The sequence below is a fragment of the Vicia villosa genome, unplaced genomic scaffold (assembly GCF_029867415.1).
Source record: "Vicia villosa cultivar HV-30 ecotype Madison, WI unplaced genomic scaffold, Vvil1.0 ctg.000621F_1_1, whole genome shotgun sequence".
In the NCBI taxonomy this organism is placed as follows: Eukaryota; Viridiplantae; Streptophyta; class Magnoliopsida; order Fabales; family Fabaceae; genus Vicia; species Vicia villosa.
Genome location: NW_026705279.1, coordinates 99,079 through 115,338, shown reverse-complemented (window position 1 = coordinate 115,338; position 16,260 = coordinate 99,079). Strand labels below are relative to the sequence as shown.

The following is a 16,260-nucleotide window of genomic DNA, read 5'->3' as shown; positions in this document are numbered from 1 at the left end:
AAAGTCAAAATTAGGTTTTTTAAGTAATTTTGACCTCATTTTGGAAACTTCAAATTTCACCTACACACTCAAAAATCTCCCAACATGAAAGTTGTATATCTTAATCAAATAAGCAATTTTGTCACTCATCTCATTTCAACAAAAATGATTATTTTGAGAGATGTGGAATTATGAAGATGTTACCCTAAGATTTTTACGAACAGAAAATAAAAAGTATACCCAGTTGGTGACCTTAGAAGTTAAGGGAGAAGGCTTACGAATAGAGGCGTTTTCAAGAAATTAGGGTTCACATGGAAAATGTACGAAAGGTATGTTGAAGACACACGCAGGTCGAACCGGCTGAAGTGGGGATCATATGAAATAGTCGAAAGGGTTTTTGTTGGCGACAGAGGCTTCTATTTTACTTAGTAGAAAATATCTACATTTACATTCTTAACAAGCGCCAGCGTCGAAACCAAGAGCGGTTGAACTTTGAAGAAACAATGGCGGGAAGTTTCAAATTCAAAATCTAAGGGTAGTTATTCCAAGAAATCATGCCTTGCAGGCGCCAAAGACATGGAAAAATCTCATGGAGCAGTTGCCATTTAGCTTCACTATCAGTCGTAGATCAATTTAGGCAGTTATCTTATGTATTACTATAAATAAGTCGTTTTTGTGTAAAATTAGGGTGGTTCGCTGATATACTCAAATTACTCACTAATACTCTGCCCAATTTTCTACTGTAGGAAAGAAAGAGTTGCTAAGTGCTTGATGTACGTGAATCACCACCATTATTTCAATGCATCTTTTATCTTTCAGTCATTTATCTTGACATTTTTACTTGTACTTTACTTGTTGATCAACATTCATTTTATACTTTCATGCGACCGCGATCGTTTTTCAAAAACCCAGCCAAATATTATGAGTCAAATTCTCTTACCCCTAGAACCAAACTCCAACAACTATAAAGAGATCTCTGAGAACCAATTCATCCACCAACCCTTCTTAGACGACCTCAACAAGGCTAAAGATAAAAAAGGGTATAATGAAACAAAAAATTTGCAGAAGAAATTTTAGGTAACCGATCACTCTCCACAGCTGACTTCGCCTTGAAACCCTTAAGATAGGGGGGGACAAGCTTCAAAGACCCACCATATTTGATTTCCTCAGCTGAATGTCCGAACTTGAAGATATTCAAGTAGCAAAAAGATCCTCTACGTCTCTAACACCCTTATTACTCAAAAAACCAAAATATTCCCCCTCTTATCTCTTTTAGCCAGAATAAATACATCCCAAACCACACAAAACTGACAGAATTTTTTTTCTCAAAGTGATCTCTTTCACTTCTTGAAGAAAATTATAGAAGAAAGGTGTTGTTGTATCAAGAAAAACTTTTTCTTCATAACTTCAAGCAGTATGAACAAGGCAATAATTTATAAACCACTGTTTTGTCACATATCCTCGAGTCCAGCATTCCTCACAATTGTTATCCCCATCCATATGACGAGTTCAATCTTCTCCAATTATTAAAATAAATAAATAAATAAATAAATTCCATATTCCAAACAAAGATGGCTTAAAGAAATTAAAAAAAGTTAATGATAATAAAATTCACTTAATGAGATTCAGCCCCCTTTTTTGAGCAACTAGCATACTGTCCCTTCAAGATTTAACAACATAACATGTTCAATAATTAACTTTTTTCACTTGAAAAATATATAAATTAACCAAAATAAAAGACCATTCAAGAAAATATAACTAGTCCCCTAATTAAAAAGTTTCACGATTTATCATCCAAAAATCTAACCTCATAAACAACCAGAATAGAAAGTTAAGTAGCTTACTGTATCACAAAGCATTACAAATAATGGCCACATGATACCAAATGGGTTGAAAGTAAATAAATTAAACAGTGGTCCAATGTGCAACGAATCTTTTCACCTCACTACTCAAATAGTGAATAGGTAGAACTAGAAGGATGAAACTTAACCTGTGCTCTTGGTGATGCTCGTTCCATCAATAACAGGTCTTGTGAAATTCTGAACAACATATCTGCCTTTAATTTATTATAACTACAATCTAAAGTAAGAGTCTTTAACAGTGTAGAATTCGCAAGTATAAACTTTATCAAACTCATTACATGCTGAGAGTTAGCTTCCATATAGATATTCACCGTCTGAAGTTTAAGGCAGCAACAACTACGACATTTTAACTCTTCTGAAAGGTCTGAAACTTGTGCGGTATCAACCATGTTGTAGTTCTGTAGTATAAAAATCAAAGAGTCAAAATACACAATAATAAGAAACAAGCTAAGTAGCATAGCTATTCATGTTCACCTACCTGTATATCGAGTTCAATCAACCTAGGAGCACTTTTGAGAACACTAACAAAATACAACAGTTCTCCTTTTTCATTCAAATTCATGTCACTCAATTTAAGATACTCTAAAGAGCTTAATGAGCTTGTTAGCAGCGTGGGTGGAATGATATCTGCTAATGGGATCTATGCAAACAAACAACAAATCTATGAGATTATCTGTACAATGATTAGAAGTAGCAACAACACAACTTCTCTTATAAATATACAATAAAATAGTAAGATAATGAAAGAATAATGAAAATACTACAACTACTAATGTTTGCTAACCTTTTCCATACCGAAAAGCGAAAGCGACTTAAGTTTTGGCAAACCTTTGATTGAACCAGATAAGTTGTTTTGTTGGGCATTGAGTGTAAAATCGATCAGATTCTTTGCTCTCTTGAGAGAAATTGACTTCATATCATCCCTTAATTCTAGCTCAAAGACTTTGAGAGAAGGGGAAGATATAACAAGACTATCACAACCAGTACATTGTTCAATGCTGAGCTTTTCAAGAATAGGACAACCAGACATAAGACTCTCAAGTGCACCAGACTCGAATCTAACACAAACTAGGTGAAGTTCAAGCAATCTTTTAAAGCTGCAGAAATTAGGTGGAACTGATAGGTTAAATCCACCAAACTCAAAGTAAGTCAGTTCCTTACAAGAGAGGACAATATATGGCATTTCATCAGGTACTGCGTCGTCGCAGTTCACAAGTTCAAGATATTTAATGTCCTTCTTTGACAAAATTGGAATCCACATATTGAGGTATTCCACTGTGATTTTGAAACAGGAGTCAAATGGTATGAAAAGAGTAAACTTGTGTATCGGCCCATTGTGAAGCATAAGAACTTTCGTGATGATTTTACAAACTACACGGTCACGGTCACGGTCATCAACATGCCAAAACCTTTCAAAAAAGCATTCATCGATACAAATTTGTGAGACTGAAGTCCACATATACCTCCAATTTTTGGACAAAATACTAGTTCTAACTTGGTCTCGGAGTGTCAAGTTTGCTAGGATGGCATCAACGACATTACTCGGTAAGTCATTGATTAGATCACTTCGGCTAGCCTTCTTGTTGAGCAAAGTCATCATGACAGAACTACAAAATGAAGAACAAGTGTAAATATTATGAATAAAATAGTAAAAGTAACTCAAGTATATGTATGCATCCTTATTCAAACGTGGAAGGGTGGGATCTTGGTTTTCTAACTCAGAATGTACATTTTCAAATCTGAATCCTGTTTTTCTTCAAATATTTGTTTATTTTATTTTTTTGCATAAAGTTTTTGAACCACTATGCGTATGTTTGGTGGAGCGTTGGATTTGCCGCAGATTTGATTTTAGAGAAGCTACTATGTGTAGCTTTTGCATCAAAGGTCCCAAATAACTACCAAAATGCCACTGCAGATGTGATTTTGCTAAAGAAAACGCGTTACCAAACATATACTATGTTAACTTTCAAATTCAAAAGAGTGAAGTGCCCTAATAAATCATGTTTAATAATAGGATGAAAACCTAAGGGTATGTTTGGATATCACGAAATGAACGGAGCGGAATGGAGCGGAGTGGGATGGAGCGGAGTGGAACGGAGCGAATGTACCATTCCATTGTTTGGAAATTTTAGAACGGAATAAGACAAATTATTCATTCCGCCCAAATTGGAGGGGAAGGAATATGGTGGTAAGTGATGGAATGGAATGGAATCCATACCACTCCTTTCCGCTCCGCTCCATCCGTTTTTAAATTATCCAAACAACAGAATATCATTTTATTCCATTCCATTCCGCTCCATCCGATTCCATCAATCCAAACAAAGCCTAAAGAATGGATGATGATAAAATAAGTGAAAGAAAGAGAAACCATTCTGATGAATTCTTACCGTTGAGAGAGTGAGACGGCAGTGGCTTGAGGGAATCGCCGAAATGTTCACACAAAGGTCGGTATGGGAGAATAAATAAAACCGGTTTTCTGAATCGGACTTGAAGAGAAAAGCTATGAATCCAAGTGTAGATTTTTTGGAGTGAGGTTTTCGTGCGGAGAGAGAGAGAGTGTAAAGGGGGAAATGGGAAATTGCAAACGACAGCGTTTCATGAAAATACAAATAGAAGGAAATTAATGGACTTGTTTTCTCTTTTTTTATTACTAAACTACTAAGAGACCCGTGCGAACCGCACGGGTCGCGCGAAGTCGATATAAAATATTAAGTAGTTATAGTTAAAATATGTATATTAATTTATACGAATTAACAGAAAAAAATTCAATGTTGATTGTCATATAAATATTAATTTAATTTATTAAGTTGTAGTTGTAGGGATATACATAGATTTGATAATTGCTATTAAATCAAATATATGGTGGAAAAAGCCCGTCGGGCATGCCTATAATTGTTATAAGTACAAAACTTATGTACAATTCTTTAGGTGTGATTTTTACTATTTTCTAATGAAAATATGACAAATGTATAATTTCCTATTACACGTATGCAAAATTCTCCTATTTTCACTCACTAAATGATATTTAAGTATATTTGTCATTTTTATTGAAAAATAGTAAGAACCACACCTAAAGAATTGTACCTAAGTTTTGTCCTTTTTATAATTGTTTATAATTTTAATTTTATAATTTTTATTAACAAATATTATTAAATAAAACATATTATACACCAAAAAATATATTAGTTTAATAATTTAATTAGATTTAATGAATTGAATAATATTATGCTTGTTAAATTTGTGTAGTAATTTAGAAGTTATATGCTATAGTAATTCAGAAGTCATTAAACATATTGTTCTGGACCGACCCAATCATTCTAATTGGGCCAATCCAGCCTTTGGCCCAAGGTGCCTTAGACCGCGCGTGACAGCCACCCCCACGCTGCTCCGGGCAAACGCCTAGGATAACCGACCACGAGAGAGCCTCGTGCCCGGTAAGCAGCCAGCTCGCGCGTCACCTAAATCCCCGCCTTAGAAGGAGGAGTCAATTCCGCATGAGAACACCCTATAAATGGCCCTCTCATTGTAGAGGGCAAGGTAATCTTTTCTTACCCCAAAATTCCCTCACTTTGTTGTATCTTGTGGAATACATACTTACTTTGGCATCAGAGTGCCTTGCAGGTACAACCCTTTTTCCCCTCTCAACCGCTCCGAACTTCAAGCCTTCATTGTTGCTGGCCGTCTGATCCCCCCGGTAAGATCAGTGGCACCGTCTGTGGGAAAATCCAGCTCCCCCGTTCCTCTTCTTGCACTTTCTTGATCCATTCTTGCCTCCTGCAAGAACCCGGGAACCAAAGCTCTAATCAACTATTACTCATGGCTGGCAATAACGAAGACTCCTCTTCATTAGACGCTACGATACTCAACAAAAACAACATCTCCGTCGTCATACCTCCATCCAGGAACACCGTCCCTAGCGACGGTGCCACAGCATCTCCTTCCCCAAGAGATCTCTGAAGGATAGAAAAACACTTAGAAAGGGGGGGTTTGAATAAGTGTAGCTTTAAAAACTTGACCGATAAAAATAAATTGCACAGTTATTTTTATCCTGGTTCGTTGTTAACTAAACTACTCCAGTCCACCCCCGCAGAGATGATTTACCTCAACTGAGGATTTAATCCACTAATCGCACGGATTACAATGGTTCTCCACTTAGTCAGCAACTAAGTCTTCCAGAGTCTTCTGATCACACACTGATCACTCCAGGAACAACTGCTTAGATACCCTCTAAGACTTCCTAGAGTATTCTGATCCACACGATCACTCTAGTTACTTACAACTTAATGTAATCAATTCTAAGAGTATTACAATTGCTTCTTAAAAGCTATAATCACAAACTGTGATATTTCTCTTAACGTTTAAGCTTATTCTCACTAATATATTACAACAGCAATGTAGTGAGCTTTGATGAAGATGAAGATTCTGAGCTTTGAATAGAACAGAGTTTCAGCAAGTTAATATGAGTTGTTTTGTTCAGAGTCGTTAACCTTGCTTCTCATCAGAACTTCATATTTATATGCGTTGGAGAAGATGACCGTTGAGTGCATTTAATGCTTTGCGTGTTCCGTACAGCATCGCATTTAATGTTATACGCTTTTGTCAACTACCTCGAGCCTTGTTCACGCTGTGTCTACTGACGTTGCCTTTAATAGCTTCTAACGTTCCTTTTGTCAGTCAGCGTAGCCTGCCACTTGTACTTCCTTCTGATCTGATGTTTGTGAATACAACGTTTGAATATCATCAGAGTCAAACAGCTTGGTGCAAAGCATCTTCTGATCTTCTGACCTTGAAGTGCTTCTGAGCGTGATACCATCAGAACTTCAGTGCTTCTGATCTCATGTTCTTCTGATGCTTCCATAGACCCATGTTCTGATTCTGCTTCGACCATCTTCTGATGTCTTGCCAGACCATGTTCTGATGTTGCATGCTGAACCCTTGAGAGACAAAGCTTCTGAGCGCTGAATTATGCATACTCTTTATATATTTCCTGAAAAGGAAATTGCATTGGATTAGAGTACCATATTATCTTAAGCAAAATTCATATTATTGTTATCATCAAAACTAAGATAATTGATCAGAACAAATCTTGTTCTAACAATCTCCCCCTTTTTGATGATGACAAAAACATATATAAATGATATGAATTTGCGATCAGAAAGAGCAGACGGCAAAAGACAAATTACACAGCTATAGCATAAGCATGTGAATATGTCTCCCCCTGAGATTAACAATCTCCCCCTGAGATAAATAATCTCCCCCTGAAATAAATACTCGAAGAACTTTAATAAAGGACTTCCCTGATTATTTCGGTAGAGACGATCACATAAGCTTCTGTCTTCAGAGAATTCATAGCTTCTGACTTCTGCTTCCATTGGACAGCTTCAGAACTAGAATTTCTTTAGATCCCTAGAACACTCACAGCTTCTGATTCCTGCTTCCGTTTAGGACAGCTTCAGAACTTGAATTTCTTTGATCATCAGAACATTCACAACTTCTGATTCCTGCTTCCATCTAGGACAGCTTCAAAACTTGAATTTCTTTGATCTTCAGAACATTCACAGCTTCTGATTTCTGCTTCCATTTAGGACAGCTTCAGAACTTGAGTTTTCTGGATCTTTAGAACATTCACAGCTTCTGATTTCTGCTTCCCTCGGATAGCTTCAGAGCTTTGAATTTCTACCAACATCACTTCATGCTAGATTTGTATCAGAACATTGTTGAATGTACCAGAGCATCATCAGAGCATCTCTACATCCTGAAATGTTACAGAACAAAACTAAACGACAAAAGTCAGCATGAACGAGTCAGAACATAAAATGTATATTAGAACACATGATATGTATCAGAGCCATATAAGCTAAAATAATGTATCAGAGCAAATAGAATTTTGTCAGAACAAATAGACAAATATGGATCAAATTCTATTATCAGTGCTTCTGATTCTGAAGCTTGACAGCACTCAGCTTGCTTCAGTTTCCATGAGCTTATTCTTTTTACAGAATAACACTTCTTATGGTTTTGCTTCTTGTGTTTGCTTTGAAGATTCTCTTTACTTCTTTATACCTGCAAAACACTTAAACCATATAGAACTTGCAGTTCTTGTTAGTAAATGTGTGGGAGCTTTACCCAGCAACTGATAGATTAATCAAATCATTTATCATTTATCTTCTCCCCCTTTTTGTCATAACATCAAAAAGAATATTTAAAAAAAATTCAGATGAATAAAACGACAAATAAAATCACTGGAATGTAAAACAAAGAAACTTTTCATTGATAATCAAAAGATATTACAAGAGAAGATGTTTAACAAGCAGATGCAACAAGGAAAGAAAACTACTAAGACCAAAGACTAAGACCCTAGCTAAGACACAATCTGCGCCATCATGTCTTGAACCCTGTCATAATTTGCAGTTTTCCTTGCCATGAAGGAGTGAAACGCATCATTGACTGCTTCTTGGGCTTCCAGGCGAGGGGTCAGGGAGACTTGATTCTGATGCAGATTTTCCACAATCTCTATCAGAAACAACATTCTAGCAGGTGAAGATGGAGAGATTGCTTTGGAATGGGTTGAGGGAGAGGAAAGGTTAGATGAAGAGGAAGTTGAGTCTTGAAGGTAAAAAGATGCGGAAGAAGATGGAGATGATGGAGGGCTTTCACCAGGGGGTTGAAACACACGTCTAGAATAGTTTCCAGACAACTTTGCTTCGAATGGATTCACCTTGAGAGGGTCATAGGTGATCTTTATCTTTTTGGGTTTGGAAGAAGATGTTTCAACAGCTTTTCTTTTTTTGTTTTGATCATTTTCATGGTTTCCTGGGCTTGATGAAGAGTTCATGATGGATTAGCAGATAATGAACAGCTAGGGTTTGATATGAATGCAAAGAGGTAGAGAAAGAAAACAGAGACAGAGTGTAATAGAGAAAATATAAGAGAGAAGGAGAAGCGTTTGAAGAGTATTTAAGAGAAAATAAAATGAAACAAATGATGGATAGCATTTAATGTTACGTGACATGAGGAGAGATAATAAAGACAAATGAGGTGACTAGCACAGTTACCTATGGTCGGCGTCCCTTCAACTGCACGCGCGCTTATCCATGAACAGTAACGACAGGTTTACCATCCCGAGATAAAACGTTACAGCTGTTTTGCTTTAAAAGAGGTTCTGAATCAACTTAGACAATGAAACGTTAGTAATAACCGAATCATAATTTCTAAAAGATTTCAATCAGAACTTCTGATTAAAAAATAATCCACTTTCATTTCAGAAGATACTCATACATAAGAACTTCTCATCTTCTCATTCTGGGCATAAATCCATACTGATGTTCTTCAGAATGAACTTAAACCTATCTTCAGCCAGGGGTTTTGTAAAGATATCAGCTCATTGATGGTCTGTATCCACAAAGTTTAAAGATAGAACACCCTTCTGAACATAGTCCCTTATGAAATGATGTTTAATCTCAATATGTTTAGCTTTTGAATGAAGAATAGGATTCTTAGATAAACATATAGCAGAAGTATTATCACAGAATATAGGAATGTTACTCTCATATATCTGATAATCTCCTAGCTGACTCTTCATCCAGAGCATCTGTGTACTGCAACCAGCAGCAGCGACATATTCTGCTTCTGTTGTTGATAGAGCAATAGTTGCTTGCTTCTTGCTATACCAGGAGATCAAATGACTTCCAAGAAATTGGCAACTTCCTGAAGTACTCTTTCTTTCAATTCTGTCTCCAGCATAGTCAGCATCGCAGAATCCTACTAAGTTGTATTCTTTAGATTTTCTGTAAACTAAGCCAACATTAGTAGTACCTTTCAGATACCTTAGAATTCTCTTAACAGCAGTTAAATGAGATTCTCTAGGATCTGATTGGAATCTAGCACACAAACAAACACTGAATAGAATGTCAGGTCTAGAAGCAGTCAAATATAGAAGAGATCCAATCATACCTCTGTATAACTTCTGATCTACCTTCTTACTTACCTCATCCTTACCTAGGATGCATGTTGGATGCATAGGAGTTTTGGCTTCTTTGCAGTCTAGAAGATTAAACTTCTTCAGAAGTTCCTTCACATACTTGGTTTGGTGAACATACGTTCCTTCTGATGTTTGATTTATTTGTATTCCAAGGAAATACTTGAGTTCTCCCATCATGCTCATTTCAAACTCAGCCTGCATAGACTCAGCAAACTCCTTTCCAAGTGTAGCATTAGATGTTCCAAAAATAATATCATCTACATATATTTGACAAATTAAAATATCGCTTTTAAAGGTTTTACAAAAGAGAGTAGTGTCCACTTTTCCTCTAGTGAAACCATTATCCAGAAGGAAAGAACTTAAGCGTTCATACCAAGCTCTGGGAGCTTGTTTCAATCCATACAACGATTTCTTTAGTTTAAAAACATGATTAGGAGACATAGAGTCTTCAAAACCAGGAGGTTGATGGACATAAACTTCTTCATCTATATAACCATTTAAGAAGGCACTCTTAACATCCATCTGATAGAGAGTGATGTTATGTTGAGTGGCAAATGAAATTAATAGACGAATAGATTCTAACCTGGCCACTGGTGCAAAGGTTTATGTATAGTCAATCCCTTCTTGCTGACTATAACCCTGAGCCACCAGTCTAGCTTTGTTCCTTACCACTTCACCTTTCTCACTGAGCTTGTTTCTGAAGACCCATTTTGTACCGATTATATTGAATCCATCTGGTCTAGGAACAAGATCCCAAACATCATTCCTTGTAAACTGATTCAGTTCTTCTTGCATAGCAATTATCCAGTCTGGATCTTCTAGAGCATGATCAACAGAAGTTGGCTCGATCAAAGATACAAGACCTAATTGACAGTCTGCATTGTTCTTAAGGAATGCTCTTGTTCTGATTGGATCATCCTTCTTTCCAAGAATGACATCTTCTGAATGACCAGAAATGAGTCTGGATGATCTTCTGACAGATGGTTCTTCAGAAATGCTTAGATTCTCCAGAGAAGCTGATACTTGATCTTCAGATTCTTTGCTTCTGAGAAGCTCTGCTTCTGATGCGTTGCTTCTTGGCTCAACAACTTCTGATATATCAATATCACAATCTGCAAAATTATCAAACTGCTTTGGTTTTTCAGAACCAAGCTTATCATCAAACCTGATATTGATTGATTCTTCTACAATCAATGTTTCAGTATTGTATACTCTGTAGCCTTTTGAGCGTTCAGAATATCCAAGAAGGAAACATTTTTGTGCTTTGGAATCAAACTTACCAAGATGATCTTTAGTGTTCAGAATAAAGCATACACATCCAAAAGGATGGAAATATGAAATGTTGGGCTTTATATTCTTCCACAATTCATAAGGAGTCTTATTTAGAATAGGTCTGATAGAGATTCTATTCTGAATATAGCATGCAGTGTTTATTGCTTCTGCCCAGAAATGCTTAGCCATATTGGTTTCATTGATCATGGTTCTGGCCATTTCTTGCAGAGTCCTATTCTTTCGTTCTACAACTCCATTTTGCTGTGGAGTTCTAGGACAAGAGAAATCATGGGCAATACCATTTTCTTTGAAGAACTCTTCAAAGGATCTGTTCTCAAATTCACCACCATGATCACTTCTGACCTTTATGATTTTACACTCTTTTTCAGATTGAATCTGAATGCAGAAATCAAAGAACACTGAATGAGACTCATCCTTGTGTTTCAAGAATTTTACCCACGTCCAGCGGCTATAATCATCTACGATGACTAATCCATATTTCTTCCCTCTGACAGATGCTGTTTTGACTGGGCCAAACAGATCAATGTGCAAGAGTTCTAATGGCCTTGAGGTAGAAACAACATTCTTGGACTTGAATGCAGGTTTGGAGAACTTGCCCTTCTGACATGCTTCACAAAGAGCATCTGATTTGAATTTCAGATTAGGGAGTCCTCTGACAAGATCCAGTTTGTTAATCTGAGAAATCTTTCTCAAACTAGCATGACCTAATCTTCTGTGCCAGACCCACTGCTCTTCAGAAACAGACATAACACAAGTCACCTTCTGACTCATAAGATCTTGCAGATCTGTCTTATAAATGTTATTCTTCCTCTTGCCTGTAAATAGGATTGAGCCATCCTTCTGATTTACAGCCTTGCAAGACTTTTGATTAAAGATTATATCATAACCATTGTCACTCAATTGACTGATAGATAAGAGGTTATGTGTTAATCCTTCTACAAGAAGTACATTAGAAATGGAAGGAGAGTTACCAGACTTTATAGTTCCAGAGCCAATTATCTTGCCCTTCTGATCTCCTCCAAACTTGACTTCTCCTCCAGACTTAAGCACCAGGTCTTGGAACATAGACCTTCTTCCTGTCATGTGTCGTGAGCATCCAGAGTCCAGGTACCACGACATGTTGTGCTTTGTCCTTTTTGCAGCCAAGGATATCTCTTCAGAATCTGATTCTGATGTAGATTCTGATCCGTCATCTTCTGTCGCCATCAGCGCACAGTTAGCCTGCTCATCTTCAGAGTCTGAATCATCTTCTGACTCATCCCAGGTTGCCATAAGACCTTTCTTCTTATGAAACTTCTTCTTGGGATTTTCCTTCTGAAGTTTTGGACATTCATTCTTGAAGTGTCCAGGCTCATTGCATTCATAGCACATGACCTTCTTCTTGTCAAATCTTCTGTCATCAGAAGATTCTCCACGTTCAAATTTCTTTGAACTTCTGACGCCTCTGAACTTCCTTTGCTTGTTCTTCCAGAGTTGATTTAGCCTTCTGGAGATCAAGGACAGTTCATCTTCTTCTTCATATTCTGATTCTTCAGGATCTTCTTCTCTAGCCTGAAAAGCGTTAGTGCATTTCTTGATATTGGATTTTAATGCAATAGACTTACCTTTCTTTTGAGGCTCGTTTGCATCCAGTTCAATTTCATGACTCCTCAGGGCACTGATCAGCTCTTCCAAAGAGACTTCATTTAGATTCTTCGCAATCTTAAATGCAGTCACCATAGGACCCCATCTTCTGGGTAAGCTTCTGATGATCTTCTTTACGTGATCAGCCTTGGTGTATCCCTTGTCAAGAACTCTCAATCCAGCAGTAAGAGTTTGAAATCTTGAAAACATCTTTTCAATGTCTTCATCATCCTCCATCTTGAAGGCTTCATATTTCTGGATTAGAGCAAGAGCTTTAGTCTCCTTGACTTGAGCATTTCCTTCATGAGTCATTTTCAAGGACTCATATATGTCATAGGCCGTTTCCCTGTTAGATATCTTCTCATACTCAGCATGAGAGATAGCATTCAGCAAAACAGTTCTGCATTTATGATGATTCCTGAAAAGCTTCTTCTGATCATCACTCATTTCTTGCCTTGTCAGCTTTACGCCACTGGCATTTACCGGATGTTTGTAACCATCCATCAGAAGATCCCATAGATCACCATCTAGACCAAGAAAGTAACTTTCCAGTTTATCTTTCCAGTATTCAAAGTTTTCACCATCAAATACCGGCGGTCTAGTATAACCATTGTTACCGTTGTGTTGCTCAGCAGAGCCAGATGTAGATGTAGACTTTGCAGTTTCATCAGCCATCTTTTACTGAAGCGTTTTTCTCTTCCTGAATCTTTTCTAAACACGGTTAAGTGCTTGCACCTTAGAACCGGCGCTCTGATGCCAATTGAAGGATAGAAAAACACTTAGAAAGGGGGGGTTTGAATAAGTGTAGCTTTAAAAACTTGACCGATAAAAATAAATTGCACAGTTATTTTTATCCTGGTTCGTTGTTAACTAAACTACTCCAGTCCACCCCCGCAGAGATGATTTACCTCAACTGAGGATTTAATCCACTAATCGCACGGATTACAATGGTTCTCCACTTAGTCAGCAACTAAGTCTTCCAGAGTCTTCTGATCACACACTGATCACTCCAGGAACAACTGCTTAGATACCCTCTAAGACTTCCTAGAGTATTCTGATCCACACGATCACTCTAGTTACTTACAACTTAATGTAATCAATTCTAAGAGTATTACAATTGCTTCTTAAAAGCTATAATCACAAACTGTGATATTTCTCTTAACGTTTAAGCTTATTCTCACTAATATATTACAACAGCAATGTAGTGAGCTTTGATGAAGATGAAGATTCTGAGCTTTGAATAGAACAGAGTTTCAGCAAGTTAATATGAGTTGTTTTGTTCAGAGTCGTTAACCTTGCTTCTCATCAGAACTTCATATTTATATGCGTTGGAGAAGATGACCGTTGAGTGCGTTTAATGCTTTGCGTGTTCCGTACAGCATCGCATTTAATGTTATACGCTTTTGTCAACTACCTCGAGCCTTGTTCACGCTGTGTCTACTGACGTTGCCTTTAATAGCTTCTAACGTTCCTTTTGTCAGTCAGCGTAGCCTGCCACTTGTACTTCCTTCTGATCTGATGTTTGTGAATACAACGTTTGAATATCATCAGAGTCAAACAGCTTGGTGCAAAGCATCTTCTGATCTTCTGACCTTGAAGTGCTTCTGAGCGTGATACCATCAGAACTTCAGTGCTTCTGATCTCATGTTCTTCTGATGCTTCCATAGACCCATGTTCTGATTCTGCTTCGACCATCTTCTGATGTCTTGCCAGACCATGTTCTGATGTTGCATGCTGAACCCTTGAGAGACAAAGCTTCTGAGCGTTGAATTATGCATACTCTTTATATATTTCCTGAAAAGGAAATTGCATTGGATTAGAGTACCATATTATCTTAAGCAAAATTCATATTATTGTTATCATCAAAACTAAGATAATTGATCAGAACAAATCTTGTTCTAACAATCTCCAAGACGATGCACTCTAGTGTCTCGAGAATACAGGCGGAAGGGACAACCACGAAGAGATTCTGGGCAACCCTTTCCCCTCCAAAGGTCAGACTCCCAAGGACCAGACCATGATCGTCGTTCTGGCTACTCTTGCCCAGACCAACGCGCTTATTCAACAGCAAAACGACAGGATCGGGGCACTCGAGCAAAAACGTCGTTCGAAGACTCCCCCCGGTCACAAACCTCGCTCTCAGCACGACATGGTTCCAAAGAAACGTCCTCGTTCACCCTCCCCCAGGGAGAACGCGGGTCCCGCCTCCAAGAAGCACATAAAGCAACAACAATATAGAAACCGAACTTCGACGAAGTAAAAAAAAGAGTTTCTAAAGACTATGGGCCTGATTATGCGACTTATGATATAGAAGAAGATCTAGTAAATCTTCAAGAAGCCTTGTCATCTATGGATGCAGATTTATGGCAAGAAGCTATGAACGGTGGGATAGAATCTCTAGAATCTAACAAGACCTAACACTTAGTAGACTTGCCTCATGGTTTCAAACCAATCTGTTGAAAATGGGTTTTGAAAAAGAAACTAAAACCAGATGGAACAATTGATAAATACAAGGTTCGCCTTGTAGCCAAGGGTTTTAGACAAAGAGAAAATATATATTTCTTCGATACCTTCTCTCCAGTCACCAGGATTACATCCATTTGGGTACTTATTTCAATAGTTGCTATTTATAACTTATAGTACACCAAATGGATGTTAAAACAACTTTCTTAAATGGTGACTTAGATGAAGAAATCTATATGGAACAACCGGAAGGATTTGTGATACACGAACAAAAAACAAGGTCTGTAAGTTAGACAATTCTCTGTATGAATTAAAACAAGCTCCTAAAACAATGGCATGGAAATTTTGATAACTTAATGATATCGAATGGGTATAAAGTGAATGAAAATGTCAAATGCGTTTATTACAAATTCGAGAATCGCATATGCACTATCATATGTCTTTATGTAGATGATTTACTCATATTTGGATCAAACATTCAAACCATTAATAATGTGAAATCATTATTGTGCTACAACTTTGATTTGAAAGATCACGAGATTCTTGGTATCAAGATTACGAGATCCGAGCAAGGAATTTCTTTGGATCAATCACACTATGTGGATAAAATCTTAAAGAAATATAAATACTTTGATTCTAAACCTGCGTGCACACCTTATGATCCAAGTGAGAAACTGTTTAAGAACACTGGTGAAAGTGTGTGACAAACCGAATACGCGAGCATCATTGGCAGTCTTAGGTATGCCACCGATTATACTAGACCCGACATTGCATATGTCGTAGGATTGTTATGCATATTTACAAGTAGGTCGAGCAACGAGCACTGACAAGCTATTGAGCGAGTCATGAGGTACCTTAAAAGGAACATGGATCTCGGCCTACATTATAAGAAATTTCCTGCTGTACTACAAGGGTACAATGATGCAGATTGGAACACCTTATTGAATGATTCCAAAGCTAATAGTGGCTATATATTTAGTATTGCTGGAGGAGTTGTATCTTGGAAATTAAAGAAACAGACTATCCTGACTCAGTCCACAATGGAGTCTAAGATGATAG

The 16,260-nt window shown here is 37.4% G+C and overlaps 1 protein-coding gene across 1 annotated transcript; it reads right to left on the bottom strand.

The window, feature by feature from the left end:
* Positions 1-738: 738 nt before the first annotated feature.
* On the bottom strand, positions 739-4,424 carry LOC131629882 (F-box/FBD/LRR-repeat protein At1g13570-like). Its single transcript, XM_058900683.1, has 4 exons — positions 4,229-4,424; positions 2,626-3,448; positions 2,320-2,481; positions 739-2,239 (listed from the first exon to the last, which is right to left on the bottom strand). Exons 2-4 carry the CDS (start codon positions 3,439-3,441, stop codon positions 1,925-1,927), a joined length of 1,293 nt encoding a protein of 430 aa, XP_058756666.1. The 5' UTR covers positions 3,442-3,448; positions 4,229-4,424; the 3' UTR covers positions 739-1,924.
* Positions 4,425-16,260: the final 11,836 nt, after the last annotated feature.